This window comes from Gopherus evgoodei, chromosome 2 (genome assembly GCF_007399415.2).
Source record: "Gopherus evgoodei ecotype Sinaloan lineage chromosome 2, rGopEvg1_v1.p, whole genome shotgun sequence".
Taxonomy (NCBI): Eukaryota; Metazoa; Chordata; order Testudines; family Testudinidae; genus Gopherus; species Gopherus evgoodei.
This window is the reverse complement of record NC_044323.1, coordinates 28,820,046-28,839,790: the sequence shown is the minus strand read 5'-3', so window position 1 is coordinate 28,839,790 and position 19,745 is coordinate 28,820,046. Positions and strand designations below refer to the sequence as shown.

The 19,745-nt window shown below is 43.3% G+C and overlaps 1 protein-coding gene across 1 annotated transcript in view; it reads left to right on the top strand.

The window, feature by feature from the left end:
- Positions 1-1,074: 1,074 nt before the first annotated feature.
- Positions 1,075-19,745, top strand: part of LOC115644800 — a 33,511-nt gene continuing 14,840 nt past the window's right edge. Inside the window, exons 1-5 of the mRNA XM_030549269.1 lie at positions 1,075-1,243; positions 3,530-3,649; positions 5,436-5,555; positions 7,793-7,924; positions 19,011-19,115. Of these exons, the coding sequence (XP_030405129.1) occupies positions 1,075-1,243; positions 3,530-3,649; positions 5,436-5,555; positions 7,793-7,924; positions 19,011-19,115 (646 nt within the window). The remainder of the gene's footprint in view (positions 1,244-3,529; positions 3,650-5,435; positions 5,556-7,792; positions 7,925-19,010; positions 19,116-19,745) is intronic.

Below are 19,745 nucleotides of genomic sequence, written 5' to 3'. Positions count from 1 at the left end.
AAGCACCTGGCATTGGCCACTGTTGGGAGACAGGATATTGGGCTTGATGGACCATTGTTCTGACTCAGTATAGCCATTCTTAGATGCTTTTTAACTGGTCTTGCTGGACAGTTCTTTTAGCTTCCTTGTTTCCTGGTACATGAGAACATAACAATATTAGAATTTTTAGATGTAGGAGAGAATGAACAGATAATTTATTCTGTTTGAGATTGAAGAGTTATTAGAAAAAAGACTTCACTTTGTAGGTCATGTGGCAGATCTGAAAGATATGTACCAAGCAGAAACTTTTGCAGCACTCTTATTAGAACGCACCAGAACCCTTGGTAAATGCAAATGTAATAGTGAAAGAATATATTCATCAAAAAAATTCTGAGTTAATTGAAACTTTGTATTATGAAAACAGAATACAATTTCTGATCACCAAAAGTCTGACAATACTTTCCTAATTCATCTGTACATGTGATTTAAAAATTTTTTTTTGCTGTATTAAAAATGCAACTTATCCTGCAAAGAGTGGTCAATGGAAAAAAATTTATTTCTCTCTGAGGGTTTAAAAAATCCTGCCTCACACAGATATGTAAGGTTCCCTGCCCTGTTACATGATAGTCTCCTTTAAGGTTCCTGTCTGCCTAGAACCAAGCCTGATCAGTACCTAAGGATTTTGCTCAAACTTTAAAAAAAATTCATCTTTGAGCAGAGATCAAATTTCAGGCCTAGTGATGAGTGGTTTGGAAAGTTGTAAGTTTGTGAAAACAAGGTCTATCATGGAAATGATTTTAACCATAATACACCACTCAATACTAATTAGTGGAAAATATTTAGATGAGCTATTGCATAGTTTCTGAGAGAAGAACCATCATTAGTTCCATGTGATCAGTTGTTACTTCTGATTAAGGCAACTATCATTATGCTAGATACATATTCTCAATGTGCAAATATGGTTTATATAACAAAATATTATTTAACTATACGTCAGCAGATAAACATTTGAGATTAGAAATTTAATGAGTAAAATATATGATTATTCTGTTACCTGGATCCTACCTTAAAATTTGTGCATGTTTCCATAAAGTTATGACAAAGAGAATTTTCAACAAGTTACTTTCTCCTTCTTTTGCATTCCCCAATGAAATAGAAGATTTATCAGACACAGAAAGACTTCTGTTACCAAATCAGTTGAAAAATCTGAATGAGATTCAACAAGCACAGACTCTTATTCTGGTAGAAGCAGGACAAAACATTGGTAAGTGGAAGTTAATCATTTAGAGATCTAGTAAGCAATTATGAGTTCTCTGAAGACTTTGGTGTCTTGCCCTAAGTGAAGCTAAAATTATATATCTTTCTTTCCCACAAAACTTGAACTCCTGCCACTGACTACCTTATAATACTCCAGAGTGCAGAAGATGCAGAAACTGCTCTACTGTTGAAGATGACTCAAAAAATTACAGACTAATGATTGAATTTAGGATATTCCAAAGCAAAATTTGAAATCTAGAGGAAAGGACCCCAGAATTAGTTTGTCTAAGATAGGCAATCATGTAGAATTTTATCATAGAAACTATGAACTTCCTTCCTTTTTATGTATATCGTGCCTAAGGGGTCTAAGTTCTTCACAGAATGGGGTCCCTGTTACAAATGTACTTTCCAAAACTGAAATAGGCCAAAACCAAGTGCACCCAGATTGGAATAAACAGAGTCTTCTACTATTGAGCTAATAATAGTGTAGTGTAATAAGATAAGATTGTTCCAGAGGTTGAAGACGATTCTTTCAAACTCCTTCCTATCGGGACTCCTTTAACAAGTAAGTCTAGGTGCTAGATCATATTGTAGTCAAACTATGTGCTCTTGTCATTCAAGTTCACCTTGTACCGCATCCAACGAAGTGGGTATTCACCCACAAAAGCTCATGCTCCAAAATGTCTGTTAGTCTATAAGGTGCCACAGAACTCTTTGCTGCTCTGATACTTGTACTGCATAATGATTTAAACATCAGGTTTGAAATATTTAGATTACAGATTCAAATGGCAGTAACATAGACTCATCCCTTCATCTATCTGAAGTTTGGATAAATTGAATTTTCACTGTTTACTGTGTATACATCTTCTACATAAGAATTTTTTAAAATAAAATGAGGTCCTGTATGCTTTGGGTAGCTATTAATGGTCTCATAGCACTTATCATAATACAACCGAACACTCATAATCAGAATTGACTAGGAGTGAACAGCCTTTTATCTCCATTGACATGCATTATCTTGACATTGACAAGAGCCTTCCAGGTGGGCAACCTGGAAACCTAAAAATTCAGTTTCAGTTCTCCCCAAATTAATTTTTAATGTAAATAACTCTCCATGAATATTTTTGCATTTTCAGTATTTTGCTCCAAACTTTTTGCAGAAAGGGATTCCCTTTTCTTGGCCAGCTCAATGATCAACCTTTCTAATCTTCTCACAGTAGCCACTGAAGGTGCACAGCTGCCATAGCTGTGTGCCAGAATACATACTACCACGACAGGCTGTAAAGACCCTCCCTTTCCAAAGAAAGCATCACCCAAAGATGGGTAGAAAATAAATTGGGAATTTAAAAAATATTGCCACAACTGCAGACTAGTTCTGCTTCTGCCATCCATCATACAGGAAAGTAGGGATCCAAATAAATTCAGTCAGTATGAATGAAGCTGGGTGAATTAGTTCACACTAAGCTAGTACATTTTAAGAGAGAAATTAGAGAAAACCCAAGAAATAAAACCTCTTCCCTCTGTTGCACCTTCCTAATCCTATGCTACTCTGTAGCCCCAGTATAATTTAGATAGCTCTGAAAGCCTGTCTGAGTTACCTTTCTATGTGCCCTAGCTTTCCTTGGGCCACAGACTGCTGGGAATCTCTACAGGTCTGTGTACTGCATCTCCATTTATGACATGCCTCTCCTGCCCTCACCCTCACCCCTGGCATGCCCGTACACTGGGCTTGCAATGGGGTCTTCCCCAGTTTCTGAAGCAGGGGAATCTTCCTCTGGCCAGATATGCAGAGCTCCTTTTTACCACTCTGTCCTTTTTACCCAGTCGGTGTAAAGGGGCTGAGTTGGGGTGAGGAGCTACCTTAGATCTCTTACTCTTACAGGTTTAATTGGGGAAAAAAAGGTCCTGGCATTCTTCCAGGCTCTGCCCACAAAATAAATACTTACTACTTGAGATGCTGTAATGGAAACCACTCTCAGTATAGTGTGCAGATGGTCAAAACAATCATGTATGCTGTTTGGGCTCCATGAGATTTGTCCCCCTCCATGGGATCAGAATGTACCTCTGGGTTGTGATGAGCTCCTTGGGCTTGGCTCCTCCTTTTTGGAGCTTAAATATGCCTTTCTTTTCAAGTGCTGATATATTTAAGATAGTTATTTTTATTGAAGATAAAATTTCAATATTTTCAATATTAAATATCTTGTCTGTCTATTTCTAGCGAAACCTGCTAGAAATTGTTTATATTCTTTCTTTATTGGATGGTATCTCAGAATAAATTTTTGTCTCTATGCAGGGAAGACAATAGATGACCTCTCAGACAATAGAAAAAGTTTGCTTGCAAATATAGCATCAAATACAGAAGTTCTTCAATGTATGGTGGCTGTTGAAGCTGGCCATCCAGGCAGTAGCACTGGTAAATGCGTTATTTCTTCCTTTTACTCACTGTAGCACACAAGAAAAGTCACTGCTCTGTGCAGCTCACAATCTGGACACAGAGCAGTTCTCCATGGCTATGTGGAGATTGATTGAGCCATATTCAGTAGATGTTTTGCCTGAGTAGGCAGTGCAGAATTAGGCATTTATAACAAAGATCCAATCAGCAAAATGAAGCGTTTACATGAGTCTCTAAGGGGAGAATTCTAAACAAATAAGGAATTGAAGGCAACATCTCTTTTGTTTCCCTTATGGGGAAGTGACCATATGCTGAAAGAAAGTGCTGTCCTCACATTGAATAAGGATATTGTAGGCAGACTGATTTGCTGCTGTGTATTCTTTAAAGGAAACGTTTGTTTTAAATAGTTGACATCATTTAATTATTAAGTATTTTCAGTGTCAGAACCATGATGGTCCAAATATGCTTCACCATCTACTTCTGATCAATGTTTGCCATAGCAGAACGCTATTATAATAAAAGGTAAAAGTTTCGGCAGGCAGGAAACGATTTCCTTTATTTGTCAAGATATATTTAGAGAATTCTTAATAGACATACTTTTTTACCTTATAGATCACTATAGTTTGTAGAATTTTTTCTGTAATCTAAATGATCTTTTTAGACAATTTTGGGTGCCCATTGTACCTTAAATATAGTTACCGTATTTATTACAGAAATGCAAAAGCCACTTTTCAATGTTGATTATCTTGACTATTTCGTATTTCCAGGAAAGCCTGTGAAATGTTTTTGCTATTTAATGCATTAAAATGTTCCTCTTGTAGAGAGCAAAGAATATGAGCCAAGAGAGCAAAGAAGGATGATGGCTGCAAGTCTCAAAGCATATCTACATGACCTGCAGCAAGCACAAGCTCTTGCAGCAGGCCAAGTAGGAAAATACAGATCTGATGGTGAATAATGACTTAATAGCCTATATGTACAATTAGCAAAAAATGATAAGTTCTTTAGGAATTCCATGAAATTTCATTAATTTGTGAACCAAAAATATAAATGATCTTTCTTCCACCTATGGGGCTTTCTCATTCTGCTTTTATGTACTCAGTGTAGAAGAGATCCATATGGCAGTTGGTTGTAAAGGTGGCTGTGGGAATAAATTAGTACATTACTTATTCATGTAGAGTGAATGAGAAGGATGTTTTCTAGGTGATCTGAACGTTGTGGAAGAGAATGTGCTTCAAGATTCTTTTGTCCTATCCAGAGGCTTGTGCAGAACTGGAAAAGAATCTGGAAGCTGCCCCAAATCCCTCCCTACACCTGCTGACAGGTCTCAAAATATAATTATGTAGGGGAAATCATCACAGAATTGTATTATGGATTGGTAGACTATTTAGGATATGTCTGCACTGCAGTCAGAGGTGTAATTGCAGCATGTATAGATAACCAAGCAAGCTTTAGCTAGCATGTAGAAATAGCTGTGAAGCCACAACAGGAAGGATTTCAGTGTGCTGTCAAGTACTATACAAGTAAGTACCAAGGGTCCTAGGTGGACTTGTATAGCTTACACTGAATCCCATACTTCACTGCTAGTGGTACTGGTGCTAGTTAGATTAAAGCTAGTTTAGATTTGTCTACATGTGCTGCAATCACATCTCTGATTGCAGAGTAGACATACCATACCCTTAGATCAGTTATTGTTGATATACAGTGAACACTTTTTTCAGTTTAATAGTCTTATTTCATGTCATTCAGATTGAAAAGGAAACATTTAAATTCACTCTCTATTGATGACTCAACTGTTCCACCTTTATAGAGAAAGATATAAATAAACTATCAGAGAAGAGAAGATTTCTGCTTACCAGATTGAAACCAAATTTGAAAGATCTGCAACAAGCAGAAGCTCTTGCTGCTAGCCAACCAAGCAGTATGAATGGTAAGTAGAGAGTTATGGCTCGATCCTACTTCTTTATCTGAATAAAACTCTATGGTAGCTTTGTGTGGCTAAGTGTGGATTCATTGAGCCATACTCAGGCATTTCTCCTGAGTTAGGATACAGGATAAGGCCTTTATTAACATAAAGATCTATTAATCAAGAATTAGTTCTGGGAGTTCTCCATCTGAATACCTCTTATAAATTACTAAGAGATTTCAAGGCAACATCTGTGTCATTTTCCATATGTAGTAGAGAGCACCTATTAAAGGAAAGTGCTGCTCTCACGCTGGCAAAAATGATCATACATAGCCTGTTTGCCATTCTGAATGCTTGAAGTGAAAGCAGGTTTGTTCTAAGTACTTGTCATCATTTAGTTGATAAAGATTTCTGACCATTCCAATATGCTCTACCAGTCCACTACTGCCCATTGTCTACCTTCGCAAGAGGCCATTATACTATAAAGGTAAAAATGTAAGCAGGCGGGAAAAAATTTTAGTTTTTCAAGATAAATTTAGAACATTCTTTAAACATAAACAGTATTTTTACCTGATGGTTTCTGTGAAGTGGTTTAATTGTATAATCTGATCTTTCTGATCTTTATAATGATCTCTCTAGATGTTTTTCTGTCACTATTGTAGAAAATGTATTTAGCAGAGTTATTAGAAAAATTGAAAAGCAATTTTCTTTGTTAAATATCTTGTCTATTTCATGTTAGAGAACACGTATCAAATGTTTATATACCATTTTTCTAGTGTAGTGGTTTTCAACCTTTTTTCATTTGCGGACGCCTAAAAATTTTGAATGGAGGTGCAGACCCCTTTGAAAATCTTAGACATAGTCTATGGACCCTAGGGTGACCAGATAGCAAGTGTAAAAAATCAGGAGACTTTTTTTTCCAGAGGGGTGGGGTGGGGAAGGGGAATAATTGCCTATATAAGATAAAGCCTCTAATATTCGAACCTTTGGTCACCCTAAGCCCAGGGCTCCCTAACACAGCTCAGATGACTCAAGTCCCACTAACCCTGCGCTTAAACTGTGGTACAGACTCACCCAAAGTGGCCACTGACTCTCCCGCCTGACTTTATAACCATCCCCACCCCTGCTGCGGGAGATAGTTCGGAGAGCACACATGGGAAACTGCCCCACATCAAGGCACCATCCACCTCTGCTCTCTGCAACGTACCCCTTGGTGCCCTCCCTGCCTCCGGTCACTGCAGGCTGCAATCACCAGCCAAATGCCCTCATTGGGTCACGGCTGCCGGTCCAGGCAGGGTGGCATGGTGGGGGCCGGGGAGCTATTTACCCCACTGGCATGCGCGGTGCCCGGCACTGAATGGAGCCCACGTGCCACATGGAGCTGTCCGTGCGGTGAGTGGGGAGTGGAGTTACATGGTCTGTGGGGTGGAGTGGTGTTGGTGTCCCCTCCAGATGCCCAGACCCAGGCAGCGGCAGCTTCCCCAGTGGCACTGCTCAGCCGCTTCGGGGCAGGCTTCTCCCCCAGCTCGCAACTGCGCCAGCTCACTGTGCTTCCCAGGATGGTGGGAGCCCAGGGTGGCGCTCTCCAGCACTCTGTGCCACACATGGGGCCCCGACCCTAAGAGCCAGAGGGACCAGCCAGGGGGTGAGGTGGGGAGTCCTGGTGGTGATTACCTAGAGCGGCTCCTGGAAAGCATCTGGCAGGTCCTTCTGGCTCCTAGGGTTGGATTGGGTGGGTGGGTAGGCGGAGGACTCTCTGCCTGCTGCTGGTGCCTGGAAGCCCCACCCCCACAGCTCTGATTGGGCAGGAGGGAGCCCGTGCAGCACGCGGAGACCGCCTCTGAAAAAATTCTGCATGCCTTTGTGCCTAGGGGCTGCCAGCACTGCAGGCTCCTGCTGGCAGGCAGGCAGGCGTGCCACCAGGAGCTGCCCCAGGAAGTGCCGCCACACCAGTCCCTGGACTTTGGCGATGATGGGGACTGGTTCCCAATATTGGGACAAAGGGCATCCTGACCAATGTGTGGTCGGGACGTGAGACAAATGTGTTAAAATTGGGACTGTCCCAATAATATCAGGATGTCTGGTCACCCTAACGGACTCCCAGAGAACCGCAGACCACAGGTTGAAAACCAGTGTTTTATGATAATGACACCCTTTTGCAGACCCCCTAGACATCGTCTGCAGATCCCCAGGGGTCCGTGGACCACAGATTGACAGCCACTGTTCTAGTGAACACACTAAAAGTTTTCTGATTTCTGTAGAGAAAAAAGTATATGAGCTAACTGAACAAAGAAAGATGTTGACTTCAAGTTTAGAAGCAAATCTACAAGATCTGCAACAAGCCCAAGCTATTGCAGCAGGCCAAGTAGTGAAATGCAGACCTGATGGGGATGGTGAGTGCAGAATTGATAACTTACTTGTACAGTCAGAAAAATTGAGTTCTTCTGGAGATTCCTTTTTATGCTAATGATAAAATTCTTAAAAGAAGAATATAAATTAATTACTTTTTTTCCACTTATAAGGCTTTTAAGTCTGTCATTTGGATTCTTTATGTAAACTGGCAACAGGCTCTACAATTTCCAATTTAAAAGAAGCAGTCCACATATGAGATGATTTACTAGTGTCTGAACTGAATATGGACTAAGGAAAGAATCTCACAGAAGATTAAAAATTGACTGCCTCCTCTGCAACTAACTCCTCAATAGTTTTCCCAAAAGTAAATTCCCCCCCAGAAAAAGACCCTTGACAAAACATTCCAAGCGTGATCCCTAAAGTTAGGCCATAAATCCATATTTGGCCCCTAAATGAGTGGCCTGATTTTTCAGAGATACCCAGCTCTGATTCAAGTCAATTGAAATGGATAGCACAAGGGACCTGTTTTTTATGGTCCACTTTTGGAGACTGATGGAAACACTGAGTTCTTCTTTGTGTGGCTTCTGTATATTCCCACTCTAGGGGTGCACTGGCTGCTCAGTTCTGATGGAACTTTCTCATAGCAGTCATGTTGGAGCATTCTCCTGCACCATTTTTCCCCTCCCCTCACTGTTTCTCAATATTCTGAGGGCAAGGCTATAAAAAGGGGCATGGCACTCCAGCAACCTCAGTACTTTTGAACTCAATTGCAAATATACCAGGAGCCTCCTTCAGTCAATCTGATCCAGATTCATGGACTCAAGACTCAGGGTATGTCTACACTACGAAATTAGGTTGAATTTATAGAAGTCGATTTTTATGGAAGCAATTTTATAGAGTCAATTTTGTGTGCCCCCACTAAGCACATTAAGTCGGCGGAGTGCATCCACGGTACCATGGCTAGCATCAACTTTAAGAGCATTGCATTGTGGATAGCTGTCCCACAGTTCCAGCAGTCTCTGCTGTCCATTGGAATTCTGAGTTGAGCACCCAATGCCTGATGGGGCAAAAACATTGTCGCGGGTGCTTTTGGGTACATGTTGTCAGTCGCACCTCCTTCCGTGAAAGCAATGGCAGACAATCATTTCACAGCTTACTATGGCAAACGTGCAGCCCGCTCAGCTCAGCTCACCAATACTGCTGCTGTTGTGTCTTCGGTGCTGCTGTCAGCAGATGGTGCAGTAGGACTGCTAACCGTTGTCATACACTGCTTCCACTGCAACTCTGCTCTCCTGCTCTTGTCTCGATAGTGAATTTCTCCATGTTGTCTGTCCTGGAGTCCCACGTATGTGTGTACTTTCTTAGGAAAAGTGTGTGGTGCTAACCATCATCCTCCACCACTTCCACTGCACTCTGTTTTCCTGCTCTCCTGGTGCCATGAATCCACCTCGCAGGTCCTCTCGTCGTTTTGTATAAATATATATTCTCATGGCATCCATCGTCATCTACTGATTCCGCTGCTACTCTGCTCTCCTGCAGATGCCATACCACGGCAAGCATGGAGCCCGCTCAGCTCACCACTGCTGTTGTGAGCATTGTAAACACCTTGCGTGTTATCCTGCAGTTATGTGCAGAACCTGCAAAAGCAGGTAAGGAGGCGATGACAGTGCGATCATAATACTGATGAGGACATGGACACAGACTTCTATCAAAGCATGGGCCCTGGCAATTTGGACATCATGATGGCAGGTTCCTGCCGTGGAATGCCGATTCTGGGCCCGGGAAACAAGCACAGGCTGGTGGGACCGCATAGTGTTGCAGGTCTGGGATGATTCCTAGTGGCTGCAAAACTTTCGCATGCATAAAGGCACTTTCATGGAACTTGGTGACTTGCTTTCCCCTGCCCTGAAGTTCAAGAATACCAAGATGAGAGCAGCCCTCACAGTTGAGAAGTGAGTGGCAATAGCCCTCTGGAAGCTTGCAATGCCAGACAGAAATCAATTTGGAGTGGGTAAATCTACTTTGAGGGCTGCTGTGATCCAAGTAGCCAATGCAATCACTGACGTTCTGCTATCAAGGGTAGTGACTCTGGGAAATGTGTAAGTCATAGTGGATGGCTTTGCTGCAATGGGTTTCCCTAACTGTGGTGGGGTGATAAATGGAACTCATATCCCTATCTTGGGACTGGACCACTTTGGCAGCCAATACGTAAACTGCAAGGGGTACTTTTCAGTGGTGCTGCGAGCACTAGTGGATCACAAGAGATGTTTCACTGACATCAAAGTGGGATGGCTGAGAAAGTTGCATGACGCTCGCATCTTCAGGAACTCTGGTCTATTTGAACAGCTGCAGAAGGAACTTACTTCCCAGACCAGAAAATTACCATTGGAGATGTTGAAATGCCTATAGTTATCCTTGGGGACCCAGCTTACCGCTTAATACCATGGCTCATGAAGCCATACACAGGCACCCTAGACAGTAGTAAGGAGCAGTTCCAGTATAGGCTGAGCAAGTGCAGAATGGTGGTAGAATGTGCATTGGACATTTAAAATCTTGCTGGCACAGTTTACTGACTAGCTCAGCGAAACCAATATTCCAACCGTTATTACTGCTTGCTGTGTGCTCCACAATATCTGTGAGAGTAAGGGGGAGATGTTTATGGTGGGGTGGGAGGTTGAGGCAAATCGCCTGGCGGCCGATTACGCACAGCCAGACACCAGGGCGATTAGAAGAGTACAATTGAGTGCCCTGCACATCAGAGAAGCTTTGAAAAACTGTTTAATGACTGGCCAGACTACAGTGTGACTGTTCTTTTTGTTTCTCCTTAATGAAAACCCTCACCCTTGGTTTACTCTACTTCCCTGTAAGCCAACTGACCTCCCCGCTTCAATCACCACTTTCAGAGGCAATAAAGTCATTATTGTTTCAAAATCATGCATTCATTATTAATTCATCACACAAATGGGGGAAACTCGCAAGGTAGCTTGGGAAGGGTTGGTGAGGAGGGAAGCACCGGGTGAGGTGGTGGAGGAGGAAGGACAAGGCCACACTGCAGTTCAAAACTTATTGAATGCCAGCCTTCTGTTGCTTGGGCAATCCTCTGGGGTGGAGTGGCTGGGTGCCCATATCCTCCCCCCACGTTCTTGGGCTTCTGGGTGAGGAGGATATGGAAGTTGGGGAGGAGGGCAGGTGGTTATACAGGGGCTGCAGTGGTGGTCTGTGCTCCTGCTGCCTTTCCTGCAACTCCCCCAGATGCCTGAGCACGTCAGTTTGCTCCCCCATTAGCCTCATTGCATCCTGTCTCCTCTCAGCGTGTGCCTCTCATCACATTCATTTAACGCTTTCCTGGGCTCTGCCATTGTTTGCCTCCATGCATTCTGCTGAGCTCTTTCAGTGCGAGAGGACTGCATGAGCTCTGAGAACATGTCATCACGAGTGCGTTTTTTTCGCCTTCTAATCTCTGCTAGCCTCTGGGACTGAGATGATGGGGGAGCGTAGAAACATTTGTAGCTGCAGGAGGAAAAAGGAAGAGTAGTATTTTAAAAGATACATTTTAGAGAACAAAGCGAAGACTATTTCACACTGAATCAAGCGATTCACATTACATAGCACATGTGCTTTTGGTACAAGGTTGCATTTTGCCTCTTATATTGAGTGTCTGCCAGTTTGATGAGAGACATCATACACGCTCGGCTGGGCAACAGAATTTGGCTTGCAGGCAGACATGGTAAGGCAAAGGGTTTACGCTTCTTCAACCTTCATAACATGTGGGAACAATTTCAAACAGCAGCACCCTCCTTTCCCATACCAAGCAAAGCCTGTTCGGTTGGCCATTTAAAAGGAAGGACTGCGGTTTTAGGGTGAAGGTGCAGCACAATCCAACCCCAACCCCAACCCCATCCCCAGCACCCAATTCTCTGGGATGATTGCTTCACCCCCCTCCCTCCACCACCGCGTGGCTAGTATCAGGGAAGATCCCTGTCAGCCGAATGCGAACAGCTCAGCATGAACCGGCCTCCTGCCACTGCGTGGCTAACAGTGGGGATGATTTCTTTTCAGCCAAAGGCAAACAGCCCAGCAGAAACAGGCACCTCTGAATGTTCCCTTAAACAAATTTCCCATATTTCAACCAGGTGACCATGAATGATATCACTCTCCTGAGGCTAACACAGAGAGATAAAGAACAGATGTTGCTTGAATGCCACCAAAGTCTGGGCCCATTCGCTGCAATGTTTTGTTCTGCAATGACTCCAGGCTACTTGCTACTGGCTGGGCGTGGTAAAGTGTCCTACCATGGAGGACGGAATAAGGCTGCCCTCCCCAAAAACCTTTTGCAAAGTCTTTTAGAGTATCTCCAGGAGAGCTTCATGGAGATGTCCCTTGAGGATTTCCGCTCCATCCCCAGATACGGTAACAGACTTTTCCAGTAGCTATACTGGCTGCGAATGCATGCCAAGTCTTCAGGGCAAATTAATCATTAAACATGCTTGCTTTTAAATCCTGTATTATATTTACAAAGGTACACTCACCAGAGGTGCCTTCTCTGGTTTGATGGTCCGGAAGCCTGCCTTGGGAGGGTTGGGAGGGTGTTGGCTCCAGGGTGATGTATGGTTCCTGGCTGTCAGGGAGAAGGGATTCTCTGCTTGCCTGCTATGTGCTATCCTCAACCTCCTCCTCCTTCTCATCTTCCTCATCCACAAAATCCTCATCCCTGTTGCATGAGACTCCCACCTTGCAAGTGTCCACGGACAGTGGTGGGGTAGTGGTAGGCTCCCCCCGCCCCTAGAATTGCATGCAGCTCATCATAGAAGCAGCATGTATGGGGCTCTGATCCGGAGCGACCGTTTGCATCCTTTGGTTTTTGATAGACTTGCCTCAGCTCCTTAACTTTCGCATGGCACTGCTGTCTGTCCCTGTTGTAGTCTCTGTCCATCATGCCCTTGGAGATATTGGCAAATATATTGGCATTTCATCTTTTGGAACAGAGTTCTGCTTGCATGGATTCTTCTCCCCATACAGTGATCAGATCCAGTACCTCCCGTTCGGTCCATGCTGGAGCTCTTTTGCATTTCTGGGACTCCATGGTCACCTGTGCCGATGAGCTCTGCATGGTCACCTGTGTTCATCAGCTCGCCGTGCTGGCCAAACAGGAAATTAAATTCAAAAGTTCCTGGGGTTTTTCTTGTGTACCTAACCAATGCATCTGAGTTGAGAGTGCTGTCCAGAGAGGTCACAATGGAGCACTCTAGGATAGCTCTCAGAGGCCAGTACTGTCAAATTGCATCCACACTACCCCAAAGTCAACCCAGCGAGGTCGATTTTAGCGCTAAACCCCTTGGCGGGGAGGAGTACAGAAATTGACTTTAAGAGCCTTTTAAGTCAACAAAACAGGCTTGGTTGTGTGGACAGGTGCAGGGTCAAATTGACCTAACGCTGCTAAATTTGACCTAAATTCATAGTGTAGACCAGGGCTCAGTGCTGTAGCTAGTTCTTAATGTAAGATTAGTGTCTTCAATTTAATTTCTAGTATTTCCCTAATTCATTTTAGGATGTTTGATCAGTTCCCATGCCCCAGTGCAGATCTGATGACAGATCTGAAAGAAAAAAGGCCAGGATTTACTAAGTGTGCATCTTGTCCTTCTGTATTCTCTGCTTCTTCTTCAAGTTGCATATACATTCCATTTTGGGTGTGTGCACTCACAACGCACTTGAGCAGGAGACTTTTGGTAAGCAGTTCAGATTGGCATGTGCCTTGAGTGCTCTTGTGCCTCCAAGCAAAGGCCACCCCAACTCTGTCTCAGCCCTCGTCCAGACTAACCCGCGGCATCGGCGGGTTAAAATCGATTGCTTGGGGATCGATATATCGCGTCTAGTCTGGACGCGGTGTATCGATCCCCGAGCGCGCTTACATCGATTCCGGAACTCCATCAATCCGAACGGAGTTCCGGAATCGACACGGAGAGCCGCGGACATCGATGCGGCGCCGTCCAGACTGGTGAGTACCTCGATTTTAGAAATTCGACTTCAGCTACGTTATTCTCGTAGCTGAAGTTGCGTATCTAAAATCGATTTTAATTCCTAGTCTGGACGTGGCATCAGTTTCTTCTCATCACTCAGAGCTACAATTTGGAGCTTGCTGTCCCACCTTGCAGATCACTGTTCTCCTCCAAGTGATTGTGCACATATATATTCCACAGCAGGTGTATACGCACCCAATGCATTAGAGTCAAAGACTTTTGGCAGCAGTACCATGAAGGGGGTGGATATGCATAAAAAGGGCATCTGCTGCCTCCTTCTCAGTTCTTTCTCATCACCTGTGACAAGAACTGTCTGTAGCATTTGCTTTGGTTAGCAAGCATCATAAAGCTTTAGTGAATATAGTTACATGTGGTGTTGTAGCCTTTTTGATCACAGGATATTGGAAAGATTTCCACCACAACTTCAACAACCACCCCTGTCCATTAAACTCTCTCTGGAACACCTCCACACAAGCATCTACTTCCTGGACAACACAATCAGCTTCAACAATGGAACCAAATAGGCAACTAATACAAGAAACTCATGGATCACCACACCTACCTTCATACATCCAGTTACCTAAATACATAACAAAATCTGTTATCTACAGTCAGTCACTCACATACCACAGAATATGCTCTGAGGAGGAAGTCCAGGATATACACCTTAACACACTCAAAACTGCCTACACCAAACAAGGAAACTCACCAGAGAAGTAGACGGCATAATGGAATGGGCCAGACAAATACTGCAAAGAGAACCTGCTTCAGTACAGAAATAAACCCTCCTCTGACAACACCCCAGTAGTTGTCATGTATCACCCCACCACGATACACCAACTCAAAGCGGCACCTAGAACAACAGATGCAAAACCTGCAGACATATTTCCACTGCTACAATGATCAACACCCCCCACGACACAATTTTCAAGATCCCTGGGTCCTACACATGCCTATCACAATATGTGGTGTACCTCTTCCAGTACGCTAAATGCCCTAATAGCAACTTTGTGAGTGAAGCAAGGCAATCACTATGGTCTCAAATGAACTCACACAGGAAAATTATAAAAGACAAAAACCTTACATTACCTGTGTGTGAACACTTTTCACAAAGCAGTCACTGTATATCTGACCTATCAGTCCTCATCTTCAAAGGAAACCTCGAAAGCCCAACACTTCCAAAAGATGAGCCCCAAAGCTCAAATTCATAACTTTGATAGACACTGAAAATCACAGACTGAATAGAGTCAATGGATTTATGGCTTGTTACAACACTCTATAACCCACTAACAACCTCTCCATCAACTTCCCCCACTCCTTCCTTCCTATAATTGGAGGGGTGTTAACAGGCCACTTTACCTTGTATGGTTCTTTGAAATATCTGTTAACCACTTATTCTAAACAATCTGTTTCATCTTGTATTTAGCTGTGACTCTCCAAGTAAGTTTTCCAGACCTGAAGAAGAGCTCTGTGTAAGCTCAAAAGCTTGTCTCTCTCAACAACAGAAGTTGATCCAGTAAAAGATATTACTTTACCCACCTTGTTTCTCTAATATAGTTAGACATATTCAGTAGTAGTTTAGCTAGTTATAGTTTAGTAGTTCCCTGGAGGATTTTAGTGTGAAAAAATCACCAAGTTTTAAGCAGGGTACCACATACAGGGATGTTATCTCTGTCAGATAGGCACAAAACCCTCTTGTTGAGGACCACATGAAGGCCAAATGCTTCATTTGTACCTTCTTCCCCATCAGGAGTAAAAACAGGGATTTTCATCTTAAAGTTCACTTCATGCAAGAGGTGATTTGCCCTGTGTTGGAGTTTAGCCCCATCCGTGAGGCAGGGGACTCAGAATTGACCAGGAGTGTCCCTCCAGCTGTTTCTGATTCCAACCATGAGTCTGGTGGCAAATGTCATGCTTTGTTTTCACTATCTGCCTTGTTAAAGCGCTCCAGGCATGCTGATGCTGACAGGTGCACAAAGTGTTGGATTTCTTACAGAAAGTCCTCTGATAAAAGGTGTGAGATTTCACAAATCCAGTTCTCATCGGTCTCATCTGAGGCAACACTGTCGACTCCAGGTCCTTCAGGGCTGTCAAGACTAGTATCTTCACTCAGGCTGGGTCCTTCTTCCTCCTTTCAGCCAATTCAATGTACTCATTCCACTGGGACTATCAGCACCAATACCCTTACCTGAGGTGCCCTCTACTCATAGACTCGTAGACTTTAAGGTCAGAAGGGACCATTATGATCATCTAGTCTGACCTCCTGCACAACGCAGGCCACAGAATCCCACCCGTCAGCTTCTATAACAAACCCCTAACCTATGTCTGAGTTATTGAAGTTCTCAACTTGTGGTTTGAAGACCTCAAGCTGCAGAGAATACTCCAGCAAGGGACCCATGACCCATGCTGCAGAGGAAGGCAAAAAGCCTCTAGGGCCTCTGCCATTCTGCCCTGGAGGAAAATTCCTTCTCGACCCCAAATATGGCAATCAGTTAAACCCTGAGCATGAGGGCAAGACTCACCAGCCAGCACCCAGGAAAGAATTTTCTGTAGTAACTCAGATCCCATCCCATCTAACATCTCATCACAGACCACTGGGCATACTTACCTGCTGATAATCAAAGATCAGTTGCCAAATTAATTGCCAAAATTAGGCTATCCCATCATACCATCCCCTCCATAAACTTATCAAGCTTAGACTTGAAGCCAGATATGTCTTTTGCCCACACTACTCCTCTTGGAAGGCTGTTCCAGAACTTCACTCCTCTAATGGTTAGAAACCTTCATCCAATTTCAAGTCTAAACTTCCTAGAGTCCAGTTTATATCCATTTGTTCTTGTGTCCACATTGGTGCTAAGCTTAAATAATTCCTCTCCCTCCCTAATATTTATCCCTCTGATATATTTATAAAGAGCAATCATATCCCCCCTCAACCTTCTTTTGGTTAGGCTAAACAAGCCAAGCTCTTTGAGTTTCCTTTCATAAGACAGGTTTTCAATTCCTCGGATCATCCTAGTAGCCCGTCTCTGAACCTGTTCCAGTTTAAATTTATCCTTCTTAACCATGGGAGACCAGAACTGCACACAGTATTCCAGATGAGGTCTCACCAGTGCCTTGTATAATGGTACTAACACCTCCTTATCTTTGCTGGAAATACCTCACCTGATGCATCCTAAAACTGCATTAGCTTTTTTAATGGCCATATCACATTGGTGACTCCACTAGCCTTCTTTTTGGCAAGGTATCTTATTTGCCTTTCCCTACTGAGCTCTCCTTTGCTGCAGCTGACATCAGTGTCCTCAGCTCTATTGATGCATCTGGCACCATGAATGTGCCTGGCGCTGTCAATGCATTCAGTTCCATCTCATATAGCATCAGCTTTTTGACCTATTATAACAGCACTTCATCCTGACCACTTTGTCCTGACCACTCCGATCCTCATTTTCCTTGGAGCCCAATGTATGTTCTATACCCAGACCATCTAGAATCCCAATGGGGACTGCTCCTTTCTGTTCTGAAAAGTTTTATATTTCTTCTTTGGACTCTGAAATGGAGGAACCTATTTTACCTCCAGTTGATTTTAGATCACTTTATAGCTGTTCTACCATTATGAGACCTAAAGTCCAGGACTGGTTTTCCTATAGGGAAGCTACAGCATGGGGTCTCCGACCGTGGATGGCTCACACCATGCAGTCCCTTCATAGCCTTGTTGGTCTTGGGCTGCTCTGAGAGCTTGGAGACCTCCATCATGATCACTTTTAAGAGGAAGTCTTCTCCTCCTCCAGTGCGAGAAACTTCTACCCAGGGTCCTGCTACTATCCCTATGCTGGACCCCACAGAGGAGAGGGAATTAGATGTTTCCTCAAATATTTATTCATCTTCATCATATGAAGCTGTTACTCCAGAGTCAACATCTCCCTTCACATAGCACTTCAAAGTTTTTCAGGATCTCATATGGAGGTTCTCTAGATATATGGGCAGAGCCTATGCAAGAGAACCCTCACACACTCCTTGATATTTTACAGACTCCTGTTCCAGGAAGGACTCCTGCTCCTGCCCTTTGTATCAATGAAGCATTACTGGAGCCAGTAAAAACCCTCTGGTAGACCCCAGCCTCCATACCTCCTACAGCCAAGTGAGTGGAAAGGCCAACATCAAGTCCCTCAACAAGATTTTGACTGTTTCTTTACCCATCCTATTCCTAGATCTTGGTGGTCAGAGATGCTAAGGAACAGTCTAGTCCTGTCCTCAATTCATTCCGAGAAATAAGGAATTTAAGAGGCTTAATTTATACAACCAAAAGATTTATTTCACTGCCACCCTTCAAATGAGAGTTGTTAATTACCAGGCTGTTTTTTGTCAAAATATAATTTTATTAATTTCTCTGAAATTTCAAAATTTGATGCCAAATTGTCAGATGTCCAATAAAGATCAGTTTTTGGCTTTGGTTTCTGAAGGACACCTTACTGCTCAAACATCTCTTCAGGCAGCAATAGACACCACTGATATGGCCTCACATTCCATAGCCACTGCAATGGTCATGAAGCGCTTTTCCTGTCTGCAGACTTCTGACATTCCAAAGGAGCTGCAGAACACAACAGAAGATTTAACTTTGAGGGGTATAAATTGTTTTCTATCAAAACAGATGACACTATGCACTTACTGAAGGACTACTGTACAACGCTTTGTTCGCTAGGAGTTTGTACTCCATTTACACAAGGGTAACAGTTTAGGCCTCAGTCTTTCTCCAGGCCCTCTCTCCAACAGAGGTCACAGTATTTTTCCTAGAGAAGCTCAAGACTTCCTTGATGTTGCCAGCTGTCTTCATCAAACAAAAGACCTTCTTACTATACAGCTGCAACCTCCAAACAATCATTTTGACTTTTTGATCAAGAAGAGCACACTAAGTGTATTTTGCCCCGTGGATTATGCCAGTCCTCTTTGACTGTGCTTGAGAAGACATTACATCAGACAAGTTGGTGCTCAGCACAGTAAAAGAAGGATATGTTATCCAATTTGTTTCCATCCCTTTTCCCAGCCCACTTTCCCCATCCCTTTTCAAGGATCCTTCTCATGAGACTATTACTTCAAGAAACATGGTCTCTTCTAGATTTGGGAGCAATACAAAATTACCAGTACAGAGGGAAAGGTTTCTATTCCCAGTACTTCTTGGCTCCAAAGAAATCTGGTAGTCTTAACCCCATTCTAGATCTAGGTAAGTTAAACTATTTCATCAAGAAAATCAAGTTCAGGATGGTCACCCTCACTTCTGTTTCCATTCCCTGGAGGCTGGAAATTGGTATGCTAACTTGATTTACAGGGTGCATACTTCCACATGGCACTAAATCCCTGCCACAGGAAGTACCTTTAATCCGTGACAGGCAACAACCATTACCATACACAGTGCTTCACTTCGGGCTGTCATCAGACCCAAGGATCCTCACCAATTACATGGCATACGTGGCAGTCCACCTACATCCTTTGGGCATCCAATATTTCCTTACCTGGACCAATGGCTGATTCATAGAATATCAAGCAACCAGGTCCAAAACAGCACCCTAGTCAACTGGACTGGGCCTAGGCCTGCAACTAAATTTGGACAAGTCACAGTTACAACCAACAAATAGAATCATAGAACTGGAAGGGACCTCGTGAGGTCATCTAGCCCAGTCCCCTGAACTTGTGTCAGGACTAAGTATTATCTAGACCATTCCTGACAGGTGTTTGTCTAATCTGCTCTTAAAAATCTCTAATGATGGAGATTCCACAACCTCCCTAGGCAACGTATTCCAGTGCGTAATCACCGTGAAAGCTGGAAAGTTTTTCCTAATGTCCAATGTAAGCC